The sequence below is a fragment of the Rhinoraja longicauda genome, chromosome 16 (assembly GCF_053455715.1).
Source record: "Rhinoraja longicauda isolate Sanriku21f chromosome 16, sRhiLon1.1, whole genome shotgun sequence".
Taxonomy (NCBI): Eukaryota; Metazoa; Chordata; class Chondrichthyes; order Rajiformes; family Arhynchobatidae; genus Rhinoraja; species Rhinoraja longicauda.
The window spans coordinates 32,115,926-32,141,556 of NC_135968.1; the positions used below are offsets into that span (position 1 = coordinate 32,115,926).

At 41.0% G+C, this 25,631-nt stretch overlaps 2 protein-coding genes across 4 annotated transcripts in view; one reads left to right on the forward strand and one right to left on the reverse strand.

Annotated features, from left to right (window-relative positions):
• Window positions 1–5,454: 5,454 nt before the first annotated feature.
• Window positions 5,455–19,258, reverse strand: LOC144601443 (zinc finger protein Pegasus-like). Of its 2 annotated transcripts, none has more exons than XM_078413569.1 (4): window positions 17,413–17,482; window positions 12,884–13,047; window positions 9,559–9,741; window positions 5,455–7,120 (listed from the first exon to the last, which is right to left on the reverse strand). In XM_078413569.1, the coding sequence occupies exons 2-4, from the start codon at window positions 13,014–13,016 to the stop codon at window positions 6,192–6,194; spliced, it is 1,245 nt and encodes a 414-aa protein (XP_078269695.1). In that variant the 5' UTR covers window positions 13,017–13,047; window positions 17,413–17,482; the 3' UTR covers window positions 5,455–6,191. The 2 variants fall into 2 exon arrangements, with proteins under 2 accessions (XP_078269695.1, XP_078269694.1); XM_078413568.1 differs by lacking the exon at window positions 17,413–17,482 and adding an exon at window positions 18,594–19,258 and having other exon boundaries at window positions 5,456–7,120.
• Window positions 18,680–25,631, forward strand: part of acadsb (acyl-CoA dehydrogenase short/branched chain) — a 33,179-nt gene continuing 26,227 nt past the window's right edge. Inside the window, exon 1 of one of the 2 annotated variants that reach the window (XM_078413565.1) lies at window positions 18,680–19,588. In XM_078413565.1, coding sequence (XP_078269691.1) covers window positions 19,565–19,588 — 24 coding nt within the window. In that variant the 5' untranslated portion in view covers window positions 18,680–19,564. The remainder of the gene's footprint in view (window positions 19,589–25,631) is intronic. The other variant, XM_078413567.1, reaches the window with a different exon arrangement.

A 25,631-nucleotide genomic window follows, 5' to 3' on the forward strand; every position in this document is an offset into this window, starting at 1 on the left:
TTGGAAAAGGGGGGTGATGAAAGGGTAATTTGGACTCTGGGATGGAGGATGTGTACAGAGGAGGGGAATGGAACAGAGTGACAGGGCGCTGGGAGAAATGCATGGGGGAGGGGGAGAGGAGGGGGAGCACAGGGGGGAGCAGAGAGGAGGTAGGGTAGTATTCAAATTGATTAATACTGTTCATATCATTGGGTTGTAGGCTACTTAAGTGGAATATGAAATGCCATTCTTGCAGTTTGTATGTCACTTCACTGACAGTTGAGGAGGCCAAGGACAGAAAGAGCATGATGAAAATGGGAATGGGAGTTTAAATGGCTAGCAACTGGGAACTTCAGCAGACCTGGGTAGAGCACGTATTCAGTGAAACAGTCGCCTTATCTATGCTTGGTCTCATTGATGTAGAAGAGGCCACATCAGGAGTACCAAGTGTAATAGACGAGGTTGGAAAAGATGCAAGTGAATCTTTGTCTCACCTGGAAGGGCTGTTGTGATTCCTGGATGGGAATAAGAGATAAGGTGTAGGGACAGATGTTACATCTCCTGTAGTCGCAAAGTTTCCTGCAGTTCTGCTTTTGACCCCTCCGCTGTAAGAGTTCCTTAATCCTCTCACCCCCAGCCATCGCATCCAACACATCATTCGCCAAATTTCCACCACCTTCAACAGGATTCCAACACCAGTCTTTACCTTCCCATCTCCACCACTTTCCGTAGAAAGTGCTCTCCTTGCAACTCCTTGGTTTGTTCATCTCAACTTGCCCCCTCCCGAGGCACTCTTACCTACAACCTCAAGAGTTGTAACACCTATCCCCATATCTCCTCTTTCACTTTCATTCAGGGATCCCAACAGATTTGTGCCAGTTGATGTTTAAACACAAATTGTCACTGTGAGTTAACTGGTCTATTTCTGTAGTATCAGTAAAAAGTAATATTAGAAAAATACACAGCAGGCCATGCACCGTCTGCAGAAAGAGAAACAAGTTTAACATTTCAGGTTGAAGATCCTTCATCAGAATTAGAAAATTGAGAAAACATGTTAGTTTTTAGCATTAGCGTGAGGGACAGATCTATAGAACAAATGGAATCTGATAGAGTGAGGCTCAGGTTGCAGAGTGATTGACGAAACAAAGCTAAGTAATGCAGATCAGATCTGAATCCAAAGGGAGTACGGTGAAAGTGCCCAACACCTCAGGCAGTGTCTATAAAACAAGGAAATCCTATGGGCACCTTACAGTACAACTGGCCAGTTCCGACACAAGAAAATCACAGTAGAACTCTGTTAATCGAGAACACTCGAGGTTTTATTGACTGGATTTGAACATTTGATGTATTGGATGTACTTCTGCTAATATCTCAATGCTCTTTCAGCCCATTTTTTCACGTTAGAGAATATGACACATTTTCCAATGAACCAGGTATGTTGAAAAGATTAGTGAGTGGAGAGGGAGCACAGCAGACATTACATTGTGAGCCAGGTGCCAAACCATCAGGATTTCTGAACAGTTGCACAATTAATTGGTGGAATTTTTTTGTACCTGAAATGGTTGAAATTCATCTAGACCTAAAGGCTGCCAAGTACAGAGCTTTATTGTCATTCGATACCGAGATACCGAATGAAATTAGATTTCCAGCAGTCACAGAACACAACAACAAAAAAAGGAACACAAGACACACGACCCCAACACAAACATCCATCACAGTGACATAGTGTCTAGGTAACAGATGAAATGATAATCCTCAAGTTTGTTTAAACCTTGTTGGAACACTTAGTGGAAACTGAAAAGCAGATCAGAGACTTGCAAATGGAATGGACCCTTCAGAATGGATTTCTTCAGAATGCTGAAAGGGGCAGGGAGGGGAAACATGTCCGGTGGTGGAAATTCATGGAAGGTGGTTGACTTGAAGGATGATCTGATGAATGTAGCAGCTATCAGTGTGGTTCAGGGGCACCATATCCTTGCTCTGCCAGGAGAGGGTTAATAGGGGGGCCTTGAGAAATAGATCAGAAGAAGTCAAGGGCTCGGTCAACTCTGCAAAAGGGAAAGCCAAGGTTAAAAGACATCCATGGCAGGACAGAGACAAAAACTGTATTTATGAAAGGTGTGGCACAATGGCTAGGTTTGGATACTGACCTGTATGGAATTTGCACTTTTCTTTGTGACGAGATGCACCTGGTTTCCTCTCAAAGATGTGATGGTTGTTAGGTCAAAAGGATACTGAAAATTGTCTCTGGCAGTTAGATAATAGGAAAATCAATGAGATATTGATGGGCTTTTGTGAGAGAGAATGGGTACAAAGAAGCAAATAAAGAATATGAAGGGTCTCGACCCAAAACATCACCCATTCCTTCTCTCCAGAGATGCTGTCTGTCCCGCTGAGTTACTCCAGATTTTTGTGTCTATCATTGAAGAATATAATTTTTCTTGAAGCTGGCAATGACTTGATGGGCTGACTTACCTTTTTCCACGTCATAAAGACACAAAATTAGGTCCTTGCAGCAAGCACAGTGGGAGGAAATTTAGTTGAGATCTGTAGGCTGGTAGTAGCTGGATGTGCCAACCTATCTGGGATGGGGAAAAATATCCAGAAAGGGAAGAGTCAAAGTTAGGTAAAAGTGCGAGGGTGGTGCAAATTGGCAATTAATATAGAAAGAGCACACAAAGAGTTCAGGATTTTTTTGCTCTTTCAGAAGGGAGCAGTGGAGCTGGAAAATGGAGGATGAAGGATCCAGGGGCCATTTCAAGCAATTACAATGTCACATCAGCATTGGGAACATTGAATTGGAAATGTGGAGCAGGGGTAATCTTTTGCTGCCTCGTTAATTACAATCTCCCAAAAATTGACGATATGTTCCCTCTCATCAATCTGTAGACAATGACTTGTATAATGCATGGGATAAACACAGCTATCCCTTCGGTTACATTGATCAATCCAAATTTTAAAAAATAATGCTGGGTGGATCAACCAATTTCAAAAGAAACAGGATCATGTTCTCCCCCTCCCTTGGCTGATATAGAAACAGAAAAATAGGTGGCAGAGTAAGCCATTCGCCCCTTCAAGCCAGCACCGCCATTCAATATGATCATGGCTGTATCAGTACCCCATTCCTGCTTTCCCCCGGGGGGGTTTTTTAAGGACAATTTTTTTTCTCCGCTTCCAATGCTGTCTGGCTGCTTTTTTCCCGCCTACACACAAATAAAAAATGGTTCGAAAACAGGTACCTACATTCTGGATTTTGAAATCCCTGAACAAAAGGTTAATTTGAAGTTAAATAATTATTACAAAGCAATGTATTCAAATGTCAGGAACGCAATTAGTACCTTTAATTGTTCGACTGAATCTAATTACTCCACATAGCATAAATGTTCTGAAATTTAGGTAAACATTACAATAGCAACACAATCCTGAAGACTTGAATAATTTTAATAACATAGCTCTTGGTGTGAATCCTCAATTATTTTAGGCAAAAATTAAAAAACTTAACAGCTACCTCATTGGAAAGGCACTAACTAAAAATCCAATTACATTTTTTTAATTTAATTTTTCTTCAATTCATTCATAACGGTGAGAATGTTGTTGACAACATTCATTTATTGTCCATTCTTAATTACACTTGAATTGAGAATACAGTTAAGAATTAACTACATTGCTGCATCGTAAGGTGCCCGTCACAAAACATGAACATGGCTATGTCCATATTAGTGAACCAGACGAGTTGTGTTTTTTTTTCTATCCTGCTACCAGTATCAAGACTAACTTTAAAATTTGCAAAGATGCAACAGACCTGAAAAATAGACTGAGGTAATTACGTACAGAATGAAGAATGTTAATGCATTTAATTTTTCTTTTTTTTTACAAAAAAGAGAAGTTTGAGTTCTGGACTTTGCTTTGAGGATGGATTCTTAGGACTCATCTAATAATGTTCAAGATTGTGCCTGGATAGATGGATGGAAAGATCATGGGTGTGTTTTTCGCCTTTTTGATTAGAACTATTCCATTTTAACTTGAAGCAATTAAAAACTAGCTTACATGATTTATAATTTACAAATGTTTCAATATCCTTAATTTCATTCAGCATTATTTGATACATGTTCTGAACAGTTTTCTGCTCCCACTTTAATTTCAAGGCTCACTTCCAACATTTTATTTTCATCAAAGACATCACTGAAAAAGTTAATGGTCCTTGACAAAAAGCAATTCTGCTTTTGAAAGCATAAAGATCAGAATTTATGGTAGAAGTGAAAGCTGACGACAATTTTCTGAGTAACAAATTTTCAAGACCAACCATTTATCGTATTACAATCTTCATACATTTACCCACAATTTCATTGCTACCATCAAGTCATGATTCCTTTACTAACAACAGGCAAGTTATTCTGCAAAGGAATACTTGGATTTTACTTTAGATTAGGTACCCTACTGTTCAGAGGTATGGGAGAGGGCAGTTATAAAATGCAGGTTAACATCTCACCAAAATACCATGCAGATGTAATATAAATTCTTTTTTAGCAATCCCTTGGGATCAAGGAGAAGTCTTTTCCACTGTGGTTTTGTGAATTCTGATGTGACTGAGGAGGTCAATGCTGCCAATGAGACAATTGTTGCCTGCATAGGCAGGCGAGTACTTTGAGATGGTGGGGTGTTTTTTTTGGGTTGTTTTTGCAAGGTTTCTGCATATTCCTGATGCATAAAGTTAAGCTTCCCAAATACTCTTCCTACACTTTTGAACCCCCATCATTACACTACCTCCCTTGTGCTTATCTACGTCTGCAGCTCAACTACCTCAAAGTAGTAACTGATTTCACATTCTAAGTTTCCTTTGAACTCCCCATGGAGTTAATTAGAGACGATCCTATACATGGCCCTGAGTTCTCTTACCATCCTCTCTGTTAAACGCTTTCATGAAATAATGAAAAATATCTCCTTTGTTAGAAAACAGAGATCCAACCTGTTTAATCTTTCCAGTTAGGATATCATTCTAACTTGTATATTTTAGATTTGAGACTAGAATAGTTCACATGATTCTAAATATATTAGACAAACTTGTTTTAACGATGAAACATCATTGATTTGAAATGTTAACTTTTCTATCTCCCTTTCCATCGATGCTGCCAAACTAGGTAAGTATTTGCAGCATTTTGTTTTCATTCTGAAGCTTATCAGTTTATATTTTCTTGTTATAATCCTTCTCAGGATCCACTCCCATGAAATGTGTCTAATTTCACATTGTATTTCTGCTTAATTTAAATCGTTCAAGTACAGAATATAAACTAAAAGAACAGACATTAAAACTTTTTAAAAAGCAAAATTAATTAAAATCCAGCTGGACAAGTTGCTCTTTTTCAGCATACAGCTGTAATGTCCTTGGGACATGTCGGAAAAGGTGGCAACTTTCACGATTCAATCCATCCTGTGCCCACAAGTGTCTAGATATTAATCTTCGAGAAAGAAATTATACAAAAATCAAAACTTAGACTACCTCCAAAAAAGTCATAAAATCAAGCTAAAAGACAAAAATAAGTAATATTCAACTACAAAGACTATCTTACATTTTCCAGTGTTTATAAATGTTTCCAAAACAGGACGATAATATTAATAACATTTCAACGATTTGCTGCAAATCATCATTACTAAAAACTCAAGAGATACTTCCAATCTTTTTTGCAAGAACAATATTAGAAACACTGCAACTGGGCTCAGCATCCACAAACTAATAGTGGAAATAGATTGGAAATATCCAGTGCAGCCTATTTCATACACAAGAAAGCACACAAGTCGACAGGGTCTATATTCTTTAGAATGGCTGCCCGTGTATCCTCCACCCTGCTGCTGTCATGTTTGGAATGAACAACTTGAAGAATATCATATCAGGTGCCAGTAACTTTAGGTTTGGATAACCTGGAGAAAATACAAATCCTATTCCATGATTCTTTCCTTCGTTTGTGTAAATGTAATTATCAACTTTCATGCAATATTTTCCAGTTTCATGCTTTAATGGCCCCTCAAGACAGACAAGGTAGACCATGAAATGGCAACATCAGAAAAGCAAGGAGAGAAAAATTCACTGATGTGTAGTGTTAGATTTTAAAACATAACTTAATTTGGTTCTTAGTTTTATGCAGGATAAAGTTTCTTCCTTCCAAAATAAGATTGATCCTGATTAGTTTTTAAATGGTTTATTAATACAAATAAGATTAAATTTGCTTATGCTGACCTCTGGCAAAATGACAAGCAAAGTCATATTGATTTTTACATTTGCATCCACATATGTTACATTGAAAAGGATTCTCATAGCCATGGCACCCCATGTGAATGGTATAGAGGATATTGTCTGCAAAATACATGTCACAGTGCTGGCAATGGTGCAATAACTGGGGATCCTGGACTTGAATTGGAAGAGTAGGGGTGCTAGGTTGGCTGTTTGTCATGCAAGGCGAGCTCATGTGAGCACTGTGCTCACTATTTGGACCTGCTACAGGACTGAAGTTTCTCTGGTTATGCCCTGGATGTCTATCAGGGCTAGCATTGGATGAACTTTGTGCCACACTTGAGACCACAGTGGTAATTGTTGGTGCTACACACTGTTGTATTACATATGGTTTTTCATCCCTGCAATTTGCCATATCAGAAGATGCTGGAGTTTGGTCATCATGTGCAAGGCTGGAAAGCTGGCCAGCTAAGGCGGATAGCTGGTTTAATGGATTATCCACCATGTCCTGTACATCCCTTGATATTCCACTAGTCTGTGCCTTTCCCAGAGCCTCATAAGATTCGGCTGATATACTGTGAGAAAACTCATCAAGATAATCTGTCTTCTGCACCAGCATTGATGGAGGACTGAAATTAATCATTGGTCTTCTTCCATAACTCAGGGAGTAGCAGGACTTTTTCTGCAAGATTCCCATCATTCTTTTATTGGTCAATGAAGCCCTGCGTCCTTTCAGAGGAAGAAGTTTATGTCTGCGCCTACGATGATGAGACAAGTTACTTTGATCACTGCAACAGAATGAGCAGAGCTCACATTTGTATGGTTTTTCACCTCTATGTGAGCGCATGTGTGCTTCCAGGTGACGCTCGTAAGCTGATGCAAACGGACATAAATGGCATCTGTGGGGCTTCTCACCTGTATTACAAAAGAACAATATAAATTAGAATTTATAATCTTAAGCAAGCTTTTCCTTTAACAAGTACTCAACTGTTGTACTTCAGTTCATCTTATTGCACCATATATTGAATGCTTTAGAAATCAATGCTTGGACATATTCAACCAACATCCACTGCTCTGAGATGGTGTCCAAAGATTCGCAGTCCTTTGAGGGAAGAAATTTGTCTCATTACTGATTACTTTCATTCAATGATGGTCACACCTAGAACTAGATTCTCCAGCCAAAGGAAAGACTGGTTTTATTGACTAGAGATTGCCAGCTACCAACCTCATGTCATTTCTTCGAGCTTGGCATGGGTGTAAAGTTGTACCAGAAAGTGTTGCATTTCAGGCATATCGGCATGACAGAGCTTCACTCCCGCTCACAAGCTGTCAAACTGACAGTTATTAAATGTTTATGAATGTCTTTGACATTCAAGCATTCAATAAGGGACATTTAAAAAAAGAATTGGCTCAGGCTTATTAGACATGGAAATTTACACCACTTTGAGGAGTCCACCAGTACAGAGCAGGGGCAGTTGGCAGCAGGTTAAAAAATGCTGTCACAAGCGTAGGTCTACAGAAACGATGAAAACCAGGCCTTGAACACAGAAACATGCTACGGCCCAGCATTTATGCTGGTATTAGTTTAAAAAATCCAGTCTTTGCACTCAGAATCCATCTTGTCAACTCCAAGACTTACTTGTTGCGCTAAGATTGCTTTTTTTTAAATTTGATAATACAAGGCTAATTAATTCCATCTCTTCAGGAAGGAGTCCATTTGCACTTGTGTTGCACTCTTTGTGAGGCAACATTTTTAATCTGAGGCAACAAATCTATACATATTGATTCACATATGAACCTCATAATATAGGAAAACATCTTTACGAGTTCCCTTTTGATGTAAAGAATAACATATTATTTACTGTCCTAAATACAAACACTCTGACATTGACAGATTCATATACAAAGATACTTGGGTCCTTCTGAATATCAACATTTTGCAATTTTAGTTTACCCAGCGAATTTGATAACTTCACATTTCAATGTGCTGCTGCAGCTGCCACATTTCTGTTCACATCCTTTAGCTGCCACATTTCTGTTCACACCTTTTTGCATGTTGTAGCCTTCCCTTTAGTCGTATTCTCACTTCTCCTTGTATCAGCAGCAAACCTGTATGCATTATGCACTGACACCTCATCCACCATTGATATAATCAGCAACTCAAGACAAAGCACCAATCATTGATACCTGCATTGTTGCAGCCCATGAAGTTGAACACTATTTACTTATTGCCAGTCTTTTCCCTGCTTATGAAACAATTCTCAATTCAATATATTACAGCTAATCACACAAGCCATGAAGGATCACTGACCTCAAATATCAAGTTTCTCTTTCCACAAATGCAGCCTGATCGGAGTATTTCCATCTATGTTTTCATTTCAGATTCCCGGTATTTATAGTTTTATTTTTCTTCTCCCTTACACATTCTGCTAGCCACCTCGCAACAAGAATTTGTAAAATAGTATTTCCTTTAAATAAGTAAACCAGATCTTCCCAGTAATAATTTAAGAGCCCTGACAGGATTCTAGATTTTCCCTATTGCCAGTCTCAGGTTGATAGTGCAGTGTTTCTCTGTCCACCTTTCTTGAACAGCATAACAAGCTAAGGCACATGAATATAGTCCAAGAAAATATATGACAAATTTATTGTACTATTCTTGTGCATAAAGAATTGGTAACATTATCAAAAGCTCAGTGTACTGCTGGAGATTAGTGTAACATCATTTTATCTCTCGAATATATGCCAGTTTGAATGAGCTAACCAAATTGTTGAAAGACAAGTGAACTTATGCTAATGCTTTGCCAGTTGTCAGAGGCCACTAGTCTATTTTGCACTTTTCAGATTTCCATTCATAGATTCACTTATTCACATGCAAATAAGTGATAAATGTCATAATGAAGTAATATTAACAATTTAATAACATGGTTATTATGGTGTAAACCAAATATAAAATTGCTTATTAATGTCTATGTTGATTTCTTGAATAGCTGAGTTACCATAAATGCTTCTATTAAAATGGAGCTGGTTGCAGGGAATACTATGGCTTTAACATTGCTTTGGATATTTTGGCTTCATGGTAAAATGTTCAGGGGTATCACCTGTGAGGGAAAACTAAATTCAGTAATGGTAAAGAAAATGGAGGGTGGTTATACCAAATTCATTTTGGGAGACTTGCTATTTATTCCAACTAATACTTTGATGGACAAACAATATAACCCAATAGCTGTTGTGACCTAGTCAGATGTGCAGCACTTTGGTCAACGTGGGTTGTTTTTAAATGTGCTATACAAATAAATTGACTTGACTTGACTTGACTTAAATTATATAAACTAGTTTACTGTTCAGCCTAGTACCTGTATGCATTCTGGTGTGCTCCATCAGTCGTGCTATCCCTTTGCTAGCGTAGTTACAGTACTGACACTTCAACTTTCCATCAGCCGTTCTTTCTGGCCCTTCCCCTATCATCCCAGAGCCATCATCAAGGGAAACTTCAACAGATGCATGATTGATTCCATTGTGATGATTTTCTGTTCCATCTGCCAATAAAAATACCGATTATTATAAAATGCGTAAACTTATTTCATATCAGTAAAAACTTTAAGAAACAAATCACTGTATCACTGTATCACTGGACCACAACCTGCCCACCACCCTGTCGCCTGTGTTGCTGAATTTTGCTGATCCACCAAAGTCAACTTGGTGTTTTGTGCAGTCCAATTCCAAATGCCAAGGTAATATGCAGCACCCATGAAATATTTGAATGCTGGTTAGCAAAGTCATGTTCCATGCTTTGACAGTTGTCAAAGACGAAACTCTTTTGAATATCAGAAATATACAAAAAATATTTTTTAAATGTAAAATTTGAATTACTGGAACACACTTAAATTGAAAAACATCAAATTAACTCAATTAAAATGAATGTAAATGACCATTTACTTACCTTTCTTTCTCAAGACTATCCCTCTCCTTTCAGATGAATGGGCTCCCATTGTTTCCATGCCATGTCTAACCTGGTGCAGGTTTAATAGCAGATTACCCAATGCTAGATTTTAACAGCTGGAGAATTACAGCAAGTTGATAATCAGAACTGATCTTCATGTGAAGTTCAATACTGAAGTGCAGCAGGCCACTCCTAGCAGTGCTTGGATAGCAAGTTTGGGACCTTAGCACTCATGTGAAAGTCCCAAACTACCCATCAGTAACAGGGTAAATGCTGGCAGTTAGGTGAAGAATTGTTGGCATTTCCCCCAAATTTCCTAAGCACTGTAATAAATGTGAATGCTCGATTGATATTATTTACATGTAACTACATGCACTCAAAATACATAAAAATAAAGCAAAAGGAATTGCAGAAAATATATTTGGACTTTGGCAAATCGCGAGAAATATATAGTGTATGTGAGGACCCAGTGGTGCAGCGCCAGAGACCTGGGTTCGATCCTGAGAATGGGTGCTGTCTGTACAGAGTTTGTACATTCAGCTTGCGACAGCAGGATTTTCTCTGGGTGCTCCGGTTTCCTCCCAAACACCAAAGACGTACAGGTTTGTAGATTAATTGGCTTTAGTAAGATTGTTAATTTGTCCCTAATGTTTTGGATAGCGCTAGTGCATGGGGTGATCACTGGTCGGAACAGATTCAATGGGCCAAATGGCCTGCTTCCGCGCTGTATCTCGAAAGTCTAAAGTAAAGTCAGACAATCTCAGTTACTATAAAGTGGTGAGCCAAACTACAGCATAGATAAAACAACTACTAATAACTCAATCCAAAAAAGGTCACATGGCTTACAAAGAAAAGACAGACTCTAAGGAGTCTTACAGGAAGATAAAGATGATGTTCAGAAAAGGTAATGTGCAGAAAAGGAGAGAATTGTAAACTTGTTTTTCTTTTTTTTTAAAGATGTCCCAAGTACTTAACAGCCAATAAAACTGCTGTAATGTAGAAAATGCAGCAGCTCTGCAGCACAACAAGGTCTATAAACAGCCTAATCATTAAATGATATCATCAGAATATCAATTATCTCCATGATATTCATCTGTTATTACTGCTTAATTCCCAAATGGAGTCTGACAAACTTCTGATTTTAAAGGCAGAATTACAGTCATTATGACAAACACTATGAAGTAGCCAAGAGAAGAAAAGAAGCCAATCCTGATGCAATTAGGCAAAACTGGAACAAAGCTAGATAGAAGAGGAATGTGGGACTGACTGTACCAAAAGCTGTAGAAGAGACCAGATGGATCAAGTGAGGCACCACATAACAGTTGCAGAGAGTAATCTTTACAGCTTTTGGGGTTCTTTTAATTTTATTTTAATTTACTCATTCATACCATGTCACTTGCCAGGCCAGTATTTAGTATCTACTAGACCAAGTGGACCGATTGGACCCAAACCTCTCCTGCATTGGTGCAGCACCCACTCCTCCCCCCCTCCTCCTCCAACCCCCTCCCCTCCACTCCATCCCCCTCAACCCCCCTTATCCTCCCTCGTCCCCCCCCCTCCCTCCTCAGGAGATAGATTTAAACTTTTAATTGTGAATAACTTTAAAAATATAACACTGGTTTCAATGAAACCTCTTCCATTAGCACCAAGGGGACGACGGTGAGTAAGGTGGGCCTAAAATTGTCATGCTACCGTTTTGGCTGTAGTTCAGGAACAAACAAACGAGAGTTTTAGTATATAGTATATCTAAAATTTCCCCTAACTGCGTGGTTTTGCAAGGCCAATTCAGAGGGTAAAGATGGCACATTCGTGCACAGAAGTGTTGATGGCTGATTTTGTTTCCCTGGAAAAGTTCTAGAGACTCCAGAAAGAACAATGCAGAAAAAGAGAAACCATTGTAAATAATTCTTTGGCAATAACTGGATAGAAAAGAATGCAAGAAGGCCAATATACAGTAGTTCCAATAAAGAAGATGATCTGGTCAACCATATCAAAGGCTACAAACAGACCAAAGAAGGATAGTTTACAAATAATATACCCTGTGAATGTTGCGATGCTTATATGGGCTAATTCAACATTGGCAGAATGGAAACAAGACACAGCAAATTCAAACACAGGAGCACTGTAACAGATGGACCTAGATTTGAGAAGGAACAACATACTCTTAAGGACTTTCTTTTCACTTCAACTAGGCATTGCACTGAGCTGTCAATGACTGGGAGATTCACAAGGTTAACTACATAAATCTTTTGCAATAGTGTGCTTACAGATACATGTTTAACAAGAGAAACTTTCTACCATTTCTGGATAAAGGTACTGAAACTGGTGGGTTGTAATAAGTATTAGGAACATCTGAAGTCAAGGTAGGGGGAGGTCGAGTTGGAGCTCCCTCAGACGAGGTCGAGTCAGAGCCTCGAACGGAGCCTCGATGACGAGCTGAGGTGGACGGGCCACGCTGCTGAGAACAAGGGGGGATCCAGCATGGGGAGCTACTGAGAACAAAGGGGTACCCAGCGTGGGGGAACCCCGAGAACAAAGGGGGACCTGGTGGGGGAATGAAGGAGGATGAATACTTCTTGTAACTTTGTCTACTTCTTTGTGGCGACTCTTTTGTGCACTTTGGATGCAAAAACAAAGAATTTCACTGCACCTAGCTCAGTACAGGTGACAATGAAGCATTATCATTTGCAGCCCCTTTTGTCACCGTTTATATATTAGTAAACTAAGCAACTTCTTACCAGGCTGAAGTAATAGTGGTTCCTTTTCATTGCAAACTGAACCCGAAATCATGTTTACATGCTGTGTTTGTTGAGTGAGATACTCCTGGAAATCCTTGACGAAGTCTACAGAATCATTTCTTTTTTCTCGCATATTCTTGATTTAGATTGAAGCACTTCAGTTCCTAAAGAAAAAAAGTGCAATATGTTTTTCATATTTGCAATCTTTTACACATTGTCTAACATTATTAGGGTTAGGATATATTCAGAAAAATATTTCATTTGATCAGCTTGCCCACAATAAGTTTCTCAAATTCTTGAGCATTTTCTGACTACCACTCACTTTCCTCTACCAGAATTGAGCTAAATGTTGAGAATTAATCTGCAGATTATAAAATCCTAGCCCTTGACTTGCTGTTATTTCGAGAACTAACATTATAGTTATGCTATATTGTTAATGTCCAGCTGGGAGAATATAAGAAAATACAAAAAATTCTCATGTCATACCCCAATGTGAGTATTTCCATTATTTTCTATTCATATGACAGAATTCCAGCACCTACAACCTTCCAGATACAACAACTCTGGATAATGCTTTCGGGAACAGGAAGATGTCCATTAATAAACTATTTTGAAAAACTTAGAGAGTACTTATTGGAAGTACTCAAGTGGTCAAACATTTTCTCCAGTGCTTTTTAAAACAATTTTTTTAGCTATACTTTTAATTGATGTGTTGCTTTTCTATCACACCAATGCCTCTACTTTAGTACACCAATGTCTCTACTGCCTTAGAATGTTTAGGAAGTTCGGCATGTCCCCAACAATTCTCACCAACTTCTACAGATGTGCCGTAGAAAGCAATTTATCAGGATGCATCACTGCATGGTTTGGGAACACCTTCATCCAAGACCGCAAGAAATTGCAGAGTATTGTGGATGCAGCCCAGACCATCACACATACCAACCTTCCATTGACTCCATCTATACTTCACACTGCCTCTGCAAGGATACTAGCATAATCAAGGAAGAGACTCACCCCAGTCACTCCCTCTTCTCCCCTCTCCCACCAGGCAAAAGGTATAGAAGCAAAAGGCACACTTCCAGTTCAGGTACAGTATCTTCCCAGCTGTTATGAGGCAACTGAACCATTATATCAAAAACTAGAGAGTGGTCCTGAGCTATTATCTACCTCATTGGAGATCCTCGGAATGCCTTTAATCGGACTTTACCTTCACTAAACATTATTCTCTTTATCATGGATCTGTACACAGTTGATGGCTCGATTGTAATCATATATTGTCTTTCTGCTGTCTGGTTAGCACGCAACAAAACCTTTTCTCTGTACCTTGGTACACGTGACAATAAACTAAACTATCAGCTCGAAACAGAAATTATTATGCCCTAAGATAAGTATAAGACAATATAATTACATCTCATGAAACCAAAACATTTGCAAAATAAACTTTTACCACTTTGTACTACATTGAAAAAAAAAATCTACAGTAATATGCAATACTAAAATGCAGTGCGGTGCTATGATTTCTTCTGGGAGAACAGCCTAAGAATTATTACATAATCATGAATGATGATATCACAAATCTCAGTTTTTATTTTAGAGTAGTTTTGTTTACTAAATACACAGAAGGATATAACTGAAAGAGAGAATACTAATTTACACTCAAAGATGACAGCATGGGGGATATTACTTTACCATTATTATCAACTCCACATCCATCATTACTTTCAATCCATCCATCTGACTTGATGGATAAATCAAAATGTTCACATTAAGAACATTGCAAAGCTCAGCTGGGGTTTGCATAATGCAAGTAGTGAAGCCTTGCTCTCCACTTCCATCACCTTATTTATTCAAGCTGGTCATTATACCATCCAAATCTGCTTCAACTCTGAACTCAGTTAGTATCTGTCAAGATAATTTCTTGCACAAGGTTAAAGCATATGGAGATGGAATCATATACTGACATGGATTCAAATTTGGACAGAAAGCAGAGTGAAATTTTGAAGATCTTTAGTGGTTGTGTCCCAGATATTCAAGACTTGTGTCTGTAATTCGGCCATTGGGGTCAAATGTAATATTGCCAAATTTCCTAATGATACAAAAGTATTGAGGATTGTGAGGGAGAGTGTAAGGTGGCTTCAAGGGGATATAGCTATAGACAAACTGAATGAGTGGCCATGCAACATTATGGAAAAATGTGAATTGTCAACTTTGATGTAAAAACAGAGAAGTCATTAAAAGCCAAGATGTACATTCAACATGTAACCAGGCAGCCAGTTGGTATGTTGGCCTTTATTAGAAAAGTATTTGAGTACAGGAGTAAAGAGGTCATCTTGGTGAGATCACACTTCTGTGTACTGATTTGGTCTCCTTTTAAAAACACTTTCACTTCCAATACACTTTCAATAAAGGAAGAGCAGCAAAATTCCCTATTGGTTTAAGGGTTGCCATATGAGGAAAGTTCATGTACACTGGGTATGTATTCACTACAATTAAGAGGAATGAAAGAAGAACTTTGAAACTTCATCAGAGCTTGACAGACTGGACTCACATTTCTCCTTGCTGAGGGGTTTAGAACCAGGAATCATGATCTTAAAATAGGAGGCAGGCTAATTAGACTTGAAAAGAGGAATTTCACACAGAATGGTGAATCTTTAGAATTCCCTACCCCAGTGCCATTGAGTTCATTGAAAACAAAGATCTATTGCAATAAATTTCTGGATATTAAAGGAATCAAGGAGCATGGAGATAGTGTAGGCAAATGGCATTAAAGTAGTTCAGCCACAATCTTGCACCACAGAATAGCCTTGAAAGGCAAAGTGGCTTGTCTCATTCGTTTTTCATGTGTACCTCTGCCCTTATTTGGTTACAAAATTCTTACACTGCTATCTTCTCTAATTTGTTCCCAAAATCATCCTCACCGTCCATTGTAAACCCAACAAATTTGGTTTCTACATCAGACCATTTTCTCAGCATTATCCTATCTACAGAAGAGTCTCCATCCTCAACTTATCAATCTATTTCCTTGACAAAAAAGAAAATGCTCTCTTCTCAGATTCCCAGCTCATCAGCTATTCCCAGAGCCCCAGCATCTGGTTTTGTCTTTGCAGCATTTTCTTTATCACAAATATTTTATCTTCAAAGTTATCCATTAATCTACTGTTGTGTAATACCTTTTATAGTTCATACATTGAGGTTACCTTCATTTTTAAACTTCATAATTCCAATAATTTAAGTCTGTCGTTGTTAAATTGGCCCAACATAGAAAAGGGGTGAAAGCAAAATGTGCTCCAGAGCAATTTTCATTTTAAAAGTTCTCTCTGAAAACTTGTTTTAATGAAACCAATGAACAGTTTATATTGTGTAGGAAAGAAAATTGCAAATGCTGGTTTAAATCGAAGGTAGACACAAAATGCTGGAGTAACTCAGCGGGTCAGGCAGCATCTCTGGAGAGAAGGAATAGGTGACTTTTCGGGTCGAGACCCTTCTTCAGACTGAAGGGTCTCGACCCGAAACGTTACCCATTCCTTCTCTCCAATGATGCTGCCTGACCCACTGAGTTACTCCAGCATTTTGTGTCGACCAACAGTTTATATTCATCTCCCTCTCTGGCAATGGATTCAGTAGCAATTGGTAACCTTGCCTGTGGTTACATGGGCAAAACACAAAGTGCTGGAGGAACTCAGTGGTTAGCATTTGTGGAGGAAATGGACAAGTGACTTTTCACCCAAAACAGTCTGTCCAGTCCTTCCAGATGCTTCCTGATCCACTGAGTTCCTCTATCACTTTGTTAGAGTGGTATTAAATGTTAGGTGTTAATTGGTAGTTGTCCAGGCTTGGGATGCTTGATGTGCAGACCTATAATTGATTTGCTCCGCCAGAGGAGAATGTGTATTGCCTCTGTTGATGTCTTAACCCCCGCGAGATTAAGACCGGGACTAGCTTAGAGTTCACACCACCCCAATCATCTAACATTGTAAACAATATTTCCATTGAATGCTTTAGAGATACATTAGTAATAATACAGGTTTTCTACATTCAAGGCAGTCAAACTGCACTGGGGGAAGAGTTTTTTGTAAAACATCCCTTTTGGCAAAACAGCCCGCAGTCAGGAAGGCAGCCAAAATGCGGAGCAACTCAGCGGGACAGGCAGCATCTCTGGAGAGAAGGAATGGGTGACGTTTCGGGTTGAGACCCTTCTTCAGACCGAGAGTCAGAGGAAAGGGAAACGAGAGATATAGACAGTGACATGGAGAGATATAGAACAAATGAATTGAAAGATATGCAAAAAAGTAACGATGATCAAGGCAATGGCCCATTGTTAGCTGTGGGCTAGATGAAAACGAGTTATACATTCCGCAGTCAGGAGGTTTGGTTTATATCATATCATCATATCATATATATACAGCCGGAAACAGGCCTTTTCGGCCCTCCAAGTCCGTGCCGCCCAGTGATCCCCGCACATTAACACTATCCTACCTACACCCACTAGGGACAATTTTCACATTTACCCAGCCAATTAACCTACATACCTGTACGTCTTTGGAGTGTGGGAGGAAACCGAAGCTCTCGGAGAAAACCCACGCAGGTCACGGGGAGAACGTACAAACTCCTCACAGTGCAGCACCCGTAGTCAGGATCGAACCTGAGTCTCCGGCGCTGCATTCGCTGTAAAGCAGCAACTCTACCGCTGCGCTACCGTGCCGCCCATAGTGTAGGAAGGACCTGCAGCTGCAGGTTTACACCGAAGGTAGGCACAAAATGCTGCAGTAACTCAGCCGGACAGGCAGCACCTCTGGAGAGAAGGAATGGGTGACGTTTCGGGCTGAGACAGCCCCTCTCCCCTGACTCTCAGTCTGAAGAAGGGTCTCGACCCGAAACGTCACCCATTCCCATTCCTTCTCTCCAGAGTTGCTGCCTGTCCCGCTGAGTTACTCCAGCATTGTGGGTCTGTCTGCGGTGTGAACCAGCATCTGCAGTTTCTTCCACCTTACACATTCCGCAGTCAGGAAGGTTTGGTTTTATAAATGGCTTCTCTGGTGACTCCATGAAGCCGGCCTTAACTGACGGCCAGCCCATCTCTCCGAACCAGGTCCAGGGCCAAACCGATGCCAACGCAAGGGCAGCACCTCCTGCCAGGCATTGATGGCCAAACGCGTCAACCGCACAGCGTTACGCATCCAGTTGGGAGTGCGGTCGGCCGCGTTATTTTGAAATGCAGCCCGACAAAAACAATCACAACTATATATATATATATATATATATATATATATATATGTATAATCGGTCTAAGAAGGGGCGGCGATTCGGGATCAGACAACTCATCAGCGGCCGGCGACCCCCCTTCCCGACAAGTTGTGTTTTCCAGCCGCACACAGTGGCTTCTCCAGCCCCGTCCGTTACGCCGTTTACTTTCAAACCGGGCTCCGTGGGTGAGGGGGGGGGGTTGAGGGGGTGAGGGGGGGGGGTTGAGGGGGGGGGGGGGTTGAGGGGGGGGGGGGTTGAGGGGGGGGGGGGGTTGAGGGGGGGGGGGGTTGAGGGGGGGGGGGGGTTGAGGGGGGGGGGGGGTTGAGGGGGGGGGGGGGGTTGAGGGGGGGGGGGGGTTGAGGGGGTGAGTTGAGGGGGTGAGGGGGGAGAGAGAGACCGCAGACCACAAGCCTTCAAGACTAAGGCAAGGGGCGAAGAGAGACAGCTTCCCCTTCCGCCGTTATACCTTCAGCTTCAGTTATATCCCATTCGACAGCGGCTGTCAACAACCAAACATGTCGGTTTTCGCCGGCGTTCGGGCGGGGGAGGCAGCCAGCGCCGGGAGAGGCGGCAGACAGGTCGGCCGCTCAGCGACGGGCGGTGATGGTGACCGGGAATGGGAAGCCGTCCGCTCGCGTTGTTTGTATTTCGGTCCCGAAGGAGATGGAACAAAAGCCCCGGCGTCGATGTCACAGTTCAGCCGGGTACAGGCGGCGGATGGAAGTGACATCAGCGGGCGGGACGACAACTACAACTCCTCCTCCTGCACCAGGGCACAACAGGCCGCGGCGCAGCACAACCCAACCTTCCTCGCCTTCCTCCTGCTCCTTTTACAACCCACCGGGACGACGACAACTCCTCCTCCTCCTCCTGCACCAGGGCACAGTAGGATCCAAATAATCCAGTTACAAAACACCTCGGGCCGCGGCACAACCCAACCTTCCTCGCCTTCCTCCTGCTCCTTTTACAACCCACTGGGACGACGACAACAACTCCTCCTCCTGTTGTCCCAGGGCACAGCAGGCCGCGGCACAGCCCCTCCTCGCCTTCCTCCTGTTCCTTTTACAACCCACCGGGACGACGACAACAACAACAACTCTTTCAACAACCGGGCACAGCCTGGCCGCGGCACAACCCCTCCTCCTACAACCGGGCGGCACAGGCCGCGGCGCTCCTGCTGGTCTCACCCGCTAGGAAAGGAAGAATTCCTTCCGTACCTTCTCCATCTGTACGGGAATTTTTTGAATCCACGCGAATTTGCCTTGCCAACGTTACCTATATTATATACATGGTGGTAATCGAAATAACGGCTTCCAATTAGCTGAATATATTATTTTTGGACAAGGTGTTGCCACACTCAGCCAAGGACAACGGGAAATAACCTTGCTCTCCGGTTTGCCCGATATCTGCTCACCGTGCGCCAGCTATTAGGACGGGATGGCCGGTTACTTGTTCTCTAAGGTGAGCAGTGCGTCTGTCGTTCACATAGAGTTGCTGCCTGATAGTGCAAGCCCGAGGTGTTTTGCAACTGGATTATTTGGTTCCTCGAATGTTAAAGGCGAGTATTGCATCTGTAGTCGGTGCAAATAACTAAAAGTAAAAATAAAATCCTGCAGATACCGAACATATGAAATGAAAACGGCACAGGTCGGATAGGAGATGTAGGTCGAGTTTCGCATTTTAAGGAATGCATTTGAAGGAGTAAAGAAAGTTGGGGAGGAAACTCCAAGGCCTCGACAGTTGGTCTGAAGAAAGGTCTCCACCTGAAACGTCCCCCTTCCTTCTCTCCAAAGATGGTGTATATGAAGCTTAATGACCATTGTTTAAATTTAGGAGTAATCGACATGGGGAGGGAGAAAGGATGTAATTAATGGCCCTTGTGTGCTATTAATGGCATCTCATACTTTTTGTCTTTTCGTCTCTGGCCTGTATCCAACCACCTACTAATCAAAAATCACTCTCTCCTGTCACTTGTCAGACTTTATCCTACCCCCACCTTTCTTCCAGCTTTCTCTTTCCCAACTTCAATTAGTCTGAAGAAAAATCCCAAGCAGAAACATTGTCTTTCCATATTCTCCAGAGATGCTGCCTCACTTGCTGAGTTACTCCAGGACTTTGTGTCCTGGAAACATAGAAAAATAGGTGCATTCGGCCCTTTAAGCCAGCATCGCCATTCAATGGCTGATCGTCTAAAATCAGTGCCCCGTTCCTGCTTTTTCCCAATATTCCTTGATTCCTTTAGCCCTGAGAACTAAATCTAACTCTCTCTTGAAAACTTTTTGTTTTGTAAACCAACAGCTACAACTCTGGTGTCAACTATTAATGGTTATTAATTATTGTGTTTTTTTTTGCATTATCTGTGTTAATGTGCTTACAAGATTGCTAAGCTGCAGCAATTTAAAAATTGTTCTGTTGTTTGTACATATCACAAGTAACACTCTTTATTCTTGCATTGAGCAATAGATAGCTGTCAATTATACGGCATTGAAAGAATGAACAAAACTCAGTGAAATAATGAAGGAAGTACTAGAGAAGGGTGAAGGTAGGCCTGGAGTTAGTAGATTGTGTGAGAGGGGTAACTGGTCAAATCTGAGATCACAGGTTCATGATTGAGAAATACAAGTTGCAGCAACTACAGGAAAAGGTGGATCATTGAGTGTGACTAGTTCTCAGTGAATACACCATCATCACTAACTTGAATATCCTTGATATCACGATGATAAAGACCGAAGCTCCCATCTAACAGTTATAGAAATGATTTCTCCAAACGGATTACATGGTTCATGAGGGCAGGAGCCAGGATGATAGTTGGGAGGACAAGAGGTTGATGGAATTTCTGTGGGAGTTAAACATAGAAGCATAGAAAATAGGAGGAGGCCATTTGTCCCTTCGAGCTAGCTCCACCATTCATTGTGATCATGGCTGATCATCCACAATCAGTAACCCGTGTCTGCCTTCTCCCCATATCCCTTGATTCCGCTAGCCCGTAGAGCTCTATCTAACTCTCTTTTAAATTCATCCAATGAATTGGCCTCCACTGCCTTCTATGGCAGAGAATTCCACAAATTCACAACTCTGGGTGAAAAAGTTTTTTCTCATCTCAGTTTTAAATGGCCTCCCCTTTATTCTTAGACTGTGGCTCTTGGTTCAGGACTCTCCCAACATTGGGAACATTTTTCCTGCATCTAGCATGTCCAGTCCTTGTATAATTTTATGTTTCTATAAGATCCCCTCTCATCCTTCTAAATTCCAGTGAATAAAAGCCCAGTCTTTCCAATCTTTCCTCGTATGACAGTCCCGCCATTCTGGGGATTAACCTCGTGAAGCTACGCTGCACTGCCTCAATAGCAAGGATGTCCTTCCTCAAATTAGGAGACCAAAATTGCACACAATACTCCAGATGTGGTCTCAACAGGGTCCTATACAACTGCAGAAGGACCTATTTACTCCTATACTCACGTCCTCTTGTTATGAAGACCACCATGCCATTAGCTTTCTTCACTGCCTGCTGTACCTGCATGTTTACTTTCATGTTTACTTCCTCTGTTCTTTCCTCAGAACCATTACTTCAATATACTAAGAAATATGGCATGATTACTGCAAGCAGTTTCCATGATCATTTGAGTAAGAAGCTTTGGAAATTCACCCTTGTATGACTGTCCTGTCCCAACAAATTTCTGTACTTGTGATTTGCTCAAGATGACTTTCTAAATAAAGCAAATGTTGCAATTAGTTGTTAATTATCACTAGATAATATTTGTCAAAAGATGGACTTTCAAACATAAATCTATAAAATTTCCAAAATTTCTGACTACAATACTGTGCAACTTGGGTGTGATAAAATGTTCTGTATTTCTTTTCTAACATAGAAATCTGTCTTAGTCAATTGTCAGCATTTTCAAAGGTGACCTTGAGCTTCTTGTCGCCTGTTAATATAATTCTCATCCTACTTCCATTCTGATTTTTCTTTTGTCTCCCTTATTTCCAACAAAGTCCGAAATAAGTTTGAGAAACAGCACCTAATCTTCTGTCCAGACTTGTTGTAGTCCTTGGGACTAAATATTGAATTCAGCAATGTCAGATAACAGAATTTTCACACTGATGTCAAAGCTATTCCATTCTGATGAAAAGTCATTGACCTGAAATTAAGTATGTTGTTCTCTCCAGAGAGTCTGCCTGATAGTGGCACGGTAGCGCAGCGGTAGAGTTGCTGCTTTACAGCGAATGCAGCGCCGGAGACACAGGTTCGATCCTGACTACGGGTGCTGCACTGTAAGGAGTTTGTACGTTCTCCCCGTGACCTGCGTGGGTTTTCTCCGAGATCTTCGGTTTCCTCCCACACTCCAAAGACGTACAGGTATGTAGGTTAATTGGCTGGGTAAAATGTAAAAATTGTCCCTAGTGGGTGTAGGATAGTGTTAATGTACGGGGATCACTGGGCGGCACGGACTTGGAGGGCCGAAAAGGCCTGTTTCCGGCTGTAGATATATGATATGATATGATATGACATGTTGAGTGTCTCCAGCATTTTCTGTTTTTATTTCACCATCCCTTCTGATTTTTCCCAATCTAGTTGAGGGAAAAGTTGTACTATACAGAAACAATCAACTATACAGAAACTTATTATGGCAATACAGAAAGACTGACACGCTAAATGGGTGACCCAAGAAGACCTTTTCCATAGCACTGCGGTGCTCAATCCATCTCCTTGCAATATAGGTATTGAAAATTCCCTCTCGGATCAGCAGATTACTTTAGGTCATCTCACTATCATACTTGGTTATATCAAGTTACATAATTAAATTAGTTCAATTTCCTTTTTCTAGACAAAAGGAATCATTGACATTTTCCAGACAAATAATATCTGTATCACTTTGCAAGATTCACCAAAGCGTAAGATGCTTGCCATGACTGCTGCAGCATCACATTAAATTGTTCTTGATGCTTGGATGCTTGATTTGTTCTCAAGTGATCAGTAAAGTATATGCCCAACAGGAAGTCTTAAATTGATCAATTTAAGACTTCCTGTTGGGCATATACTTTACTGATCACTTGAGAACAAATCAAGCAGTTCTTTTTAAGTTGTATTTAATGTAATTGCCCTTAAAATCATTCAGTGGCAAAAAGTGCTATTAATTGTGTGTGCTATTTCTGCACTGTCTATCCAAACCATTATACCTTGTAAATGTGTATGAAGGAACTGCAGATGCTGGTTTACGCTGAAGATAGGCACAAAATGCTGGAGCAACTCAGCAGGACAGGCAGCATCTCTGGAGAGGAATGGGTGATGTTTTGGGTCAAGACCCTTCTTCAGGCTTTGTAAATGTTTAACTTCAACGTTTAGAACAATAAATAATGCTATTGAATATCTGAATTGCCAAAGGGCACCCTGATCTTTTTGCCTAGCAAATATTAAAGCTCCTGGATGAAAACAAATCAATTTTGGATACAAAAGTACATCTAGCCCTGCCTGTGTACACAGTTATTTCTCTGTGTATTTATCTAATGAGCTCATAGATTCATGAGTGATGTGTTTTGATTTCAAACACTTATTTAATTACTTAACCCACCCCCATAATATAGAATCTTAATTTCTTATTGTTTAAAAGTATTGCTTTTTTTTTTTCAATGTCTTACACATAGAATAATTTTATGGGATTGGTTTTATTTCTTGTCTCATTGCAAAATATCTGATTTTTCAGAACTTTGTGTAGTACTATATAACTTTTGTGTCCTTTCTGCATGTACATAATAGAGGAAATTGCCATACCAATCACTTTACAGAAATTATTCAGAAATTGCCCTTGTTTAATCTACATTCTATGTCAAAAGGAATTTTCTTCTCGAGTGAGACAACCTTTTAATTTTTTTAATGAAGGCTGATTGATTACAATGAACAAGTTAACAGTCTTCTGAGTTGTGCAGAAATTTGTTTGAAGCAGTCCAGACCAGCATGCATCAGGTCCTTGGCACATTTAGACTATTGAAAAGTAACGTTGATGCCACAAGAGTGGGAAGTGCTATTTTGTTGACTGTTGGTGTTCAATGGCATGATGAATGTTGAGTTCCCATTCTGTAGTTCCCCAAAAATATAGTGATTAGGGTAAATGGGTGCCTGATGGTCAGAGTGGACATGGTGGGCTGAAGGGCCTGTTTTCATGCTATGTTATGTCGTTGACTCCATCAACTATGCCAAGCAATTAAATACATTCACCACAATATGTCAACGTCACCAATGTTTCATCTCCACATGTTTTATTAGTGAAAAGTTTGAGAGGTTATTCAGGGTGTTGTAATAGGAGGATCCTGTACTGTAATCTTTCCCCACTGTAGCTTAGGGGTGGCTGCATCAAGGTTCAATGCAGCCCTCAGTGCATACTCCTGCACTTTGGAATAAATCAAGTTTATTGTCACATGCACAAGCACAATGAGGTGCAGGTACATTGTTTGTTTTGTAAGATATTCATGGGACTGGTTGAGCAAGTACAGGTTCCTAATTTATGCAGTTGCTCAGAATGAAGTAAATAGGAACTGAAGTAAAAAGATAGACACAAAATGTTGGAGTAACAGCGGGTCAGGCAGCATCTCTGAAGAAAATGGATAGGTGATGTTTTGGATCGGGACCCCACAACATTTTGCATCTATCTTTGCTCAGAATATATGTTGACAAAGACCCTCTTTGAAAACATGGTCCATAAGGAAGTGGAGGACTGATCTACATCACAGCGCATTCAAGGGAAGTATGAGGTTCAAATGTGACTCCAGCTGTGCAGGAAGAAAACAATACGATACGATAGAACTTTATATATCCCAGGAGGGAAATTGATCTGCCATCAGTCATAAAATACATGATACATGAAATTAAAGTGACGAGTGGAAAGGATTGGAGATGTGCAAAGATTGGGGAGGGTGGAGGGTGGAGGGGGGGGGGGGGGGAGGAGGAGAGTGAGTCTCAATCTATCCTACCCCACGACAGAAGGGGGAGGAGTTGTACAGTTTGATAGCCACAGGGAAGAAGGATCTCCTGTGGCATTCTGTCCTGCATCTTGATGGAACCAGTCTGTTGCTGAAGGTACTCCTCAGGTTGACCAGTGTGCCATGGAGAGGGTGAGCTGTATCGTCCAGGATTCTGTGCAATTTGAGGAGCATCATCCCCTCCAAGACTAACTCCCATGAATCCAACTCCGCCCCTAGTACCGACCCAGCCTTCCTGATGAGTTTGTTAATCCTATTGGCGTCCGCGGCCTTCGCCCTGCTGCCCCAATACACGACAGCGAAGAAGATGGCACTGGCTAGCACCGATTGGTGGAACATCTGCAGCATCTTACTGCAGACGTTGAAGGAGCGGAGCCTTCTCAAAAAGTACAGCTGGCTCTGTCCCTTCTTGTTCAGGGCCTCGGTGTTCCTGGACCAGTCCAGTTTACTGTCCAGGTACATTCCAAGGTATTTGTACTCCCTGGTAAACTGCACATCCACACCATTGATGGGGACATGGGTGTTCCTC

Bases quoted from the DNA above. Each gene is read 5' to 3' on its own strand.
- LOC144601443 (XM_078413569.1), bottom strand. From the start codon at position 13,016: ATGCGAGAAAAAAGAAATGATTCTGTAGACTTCGTCAAGGATTTCCAG. The intron at 9,742-12,883 runs GTAAGAAGTTGC...TTTTATTGGCAG, and splicing joins ACCACTATTACTTCAGCCTG to ATGGAACAGAAAATCATCAC. The intron at 7,121-9,558 runs GTACTAGGCTGA...TTTGTAATACAG, and splicing joins GCACACCAGAATGCATACAG to GTGAGAAGCCCCACAGATGC.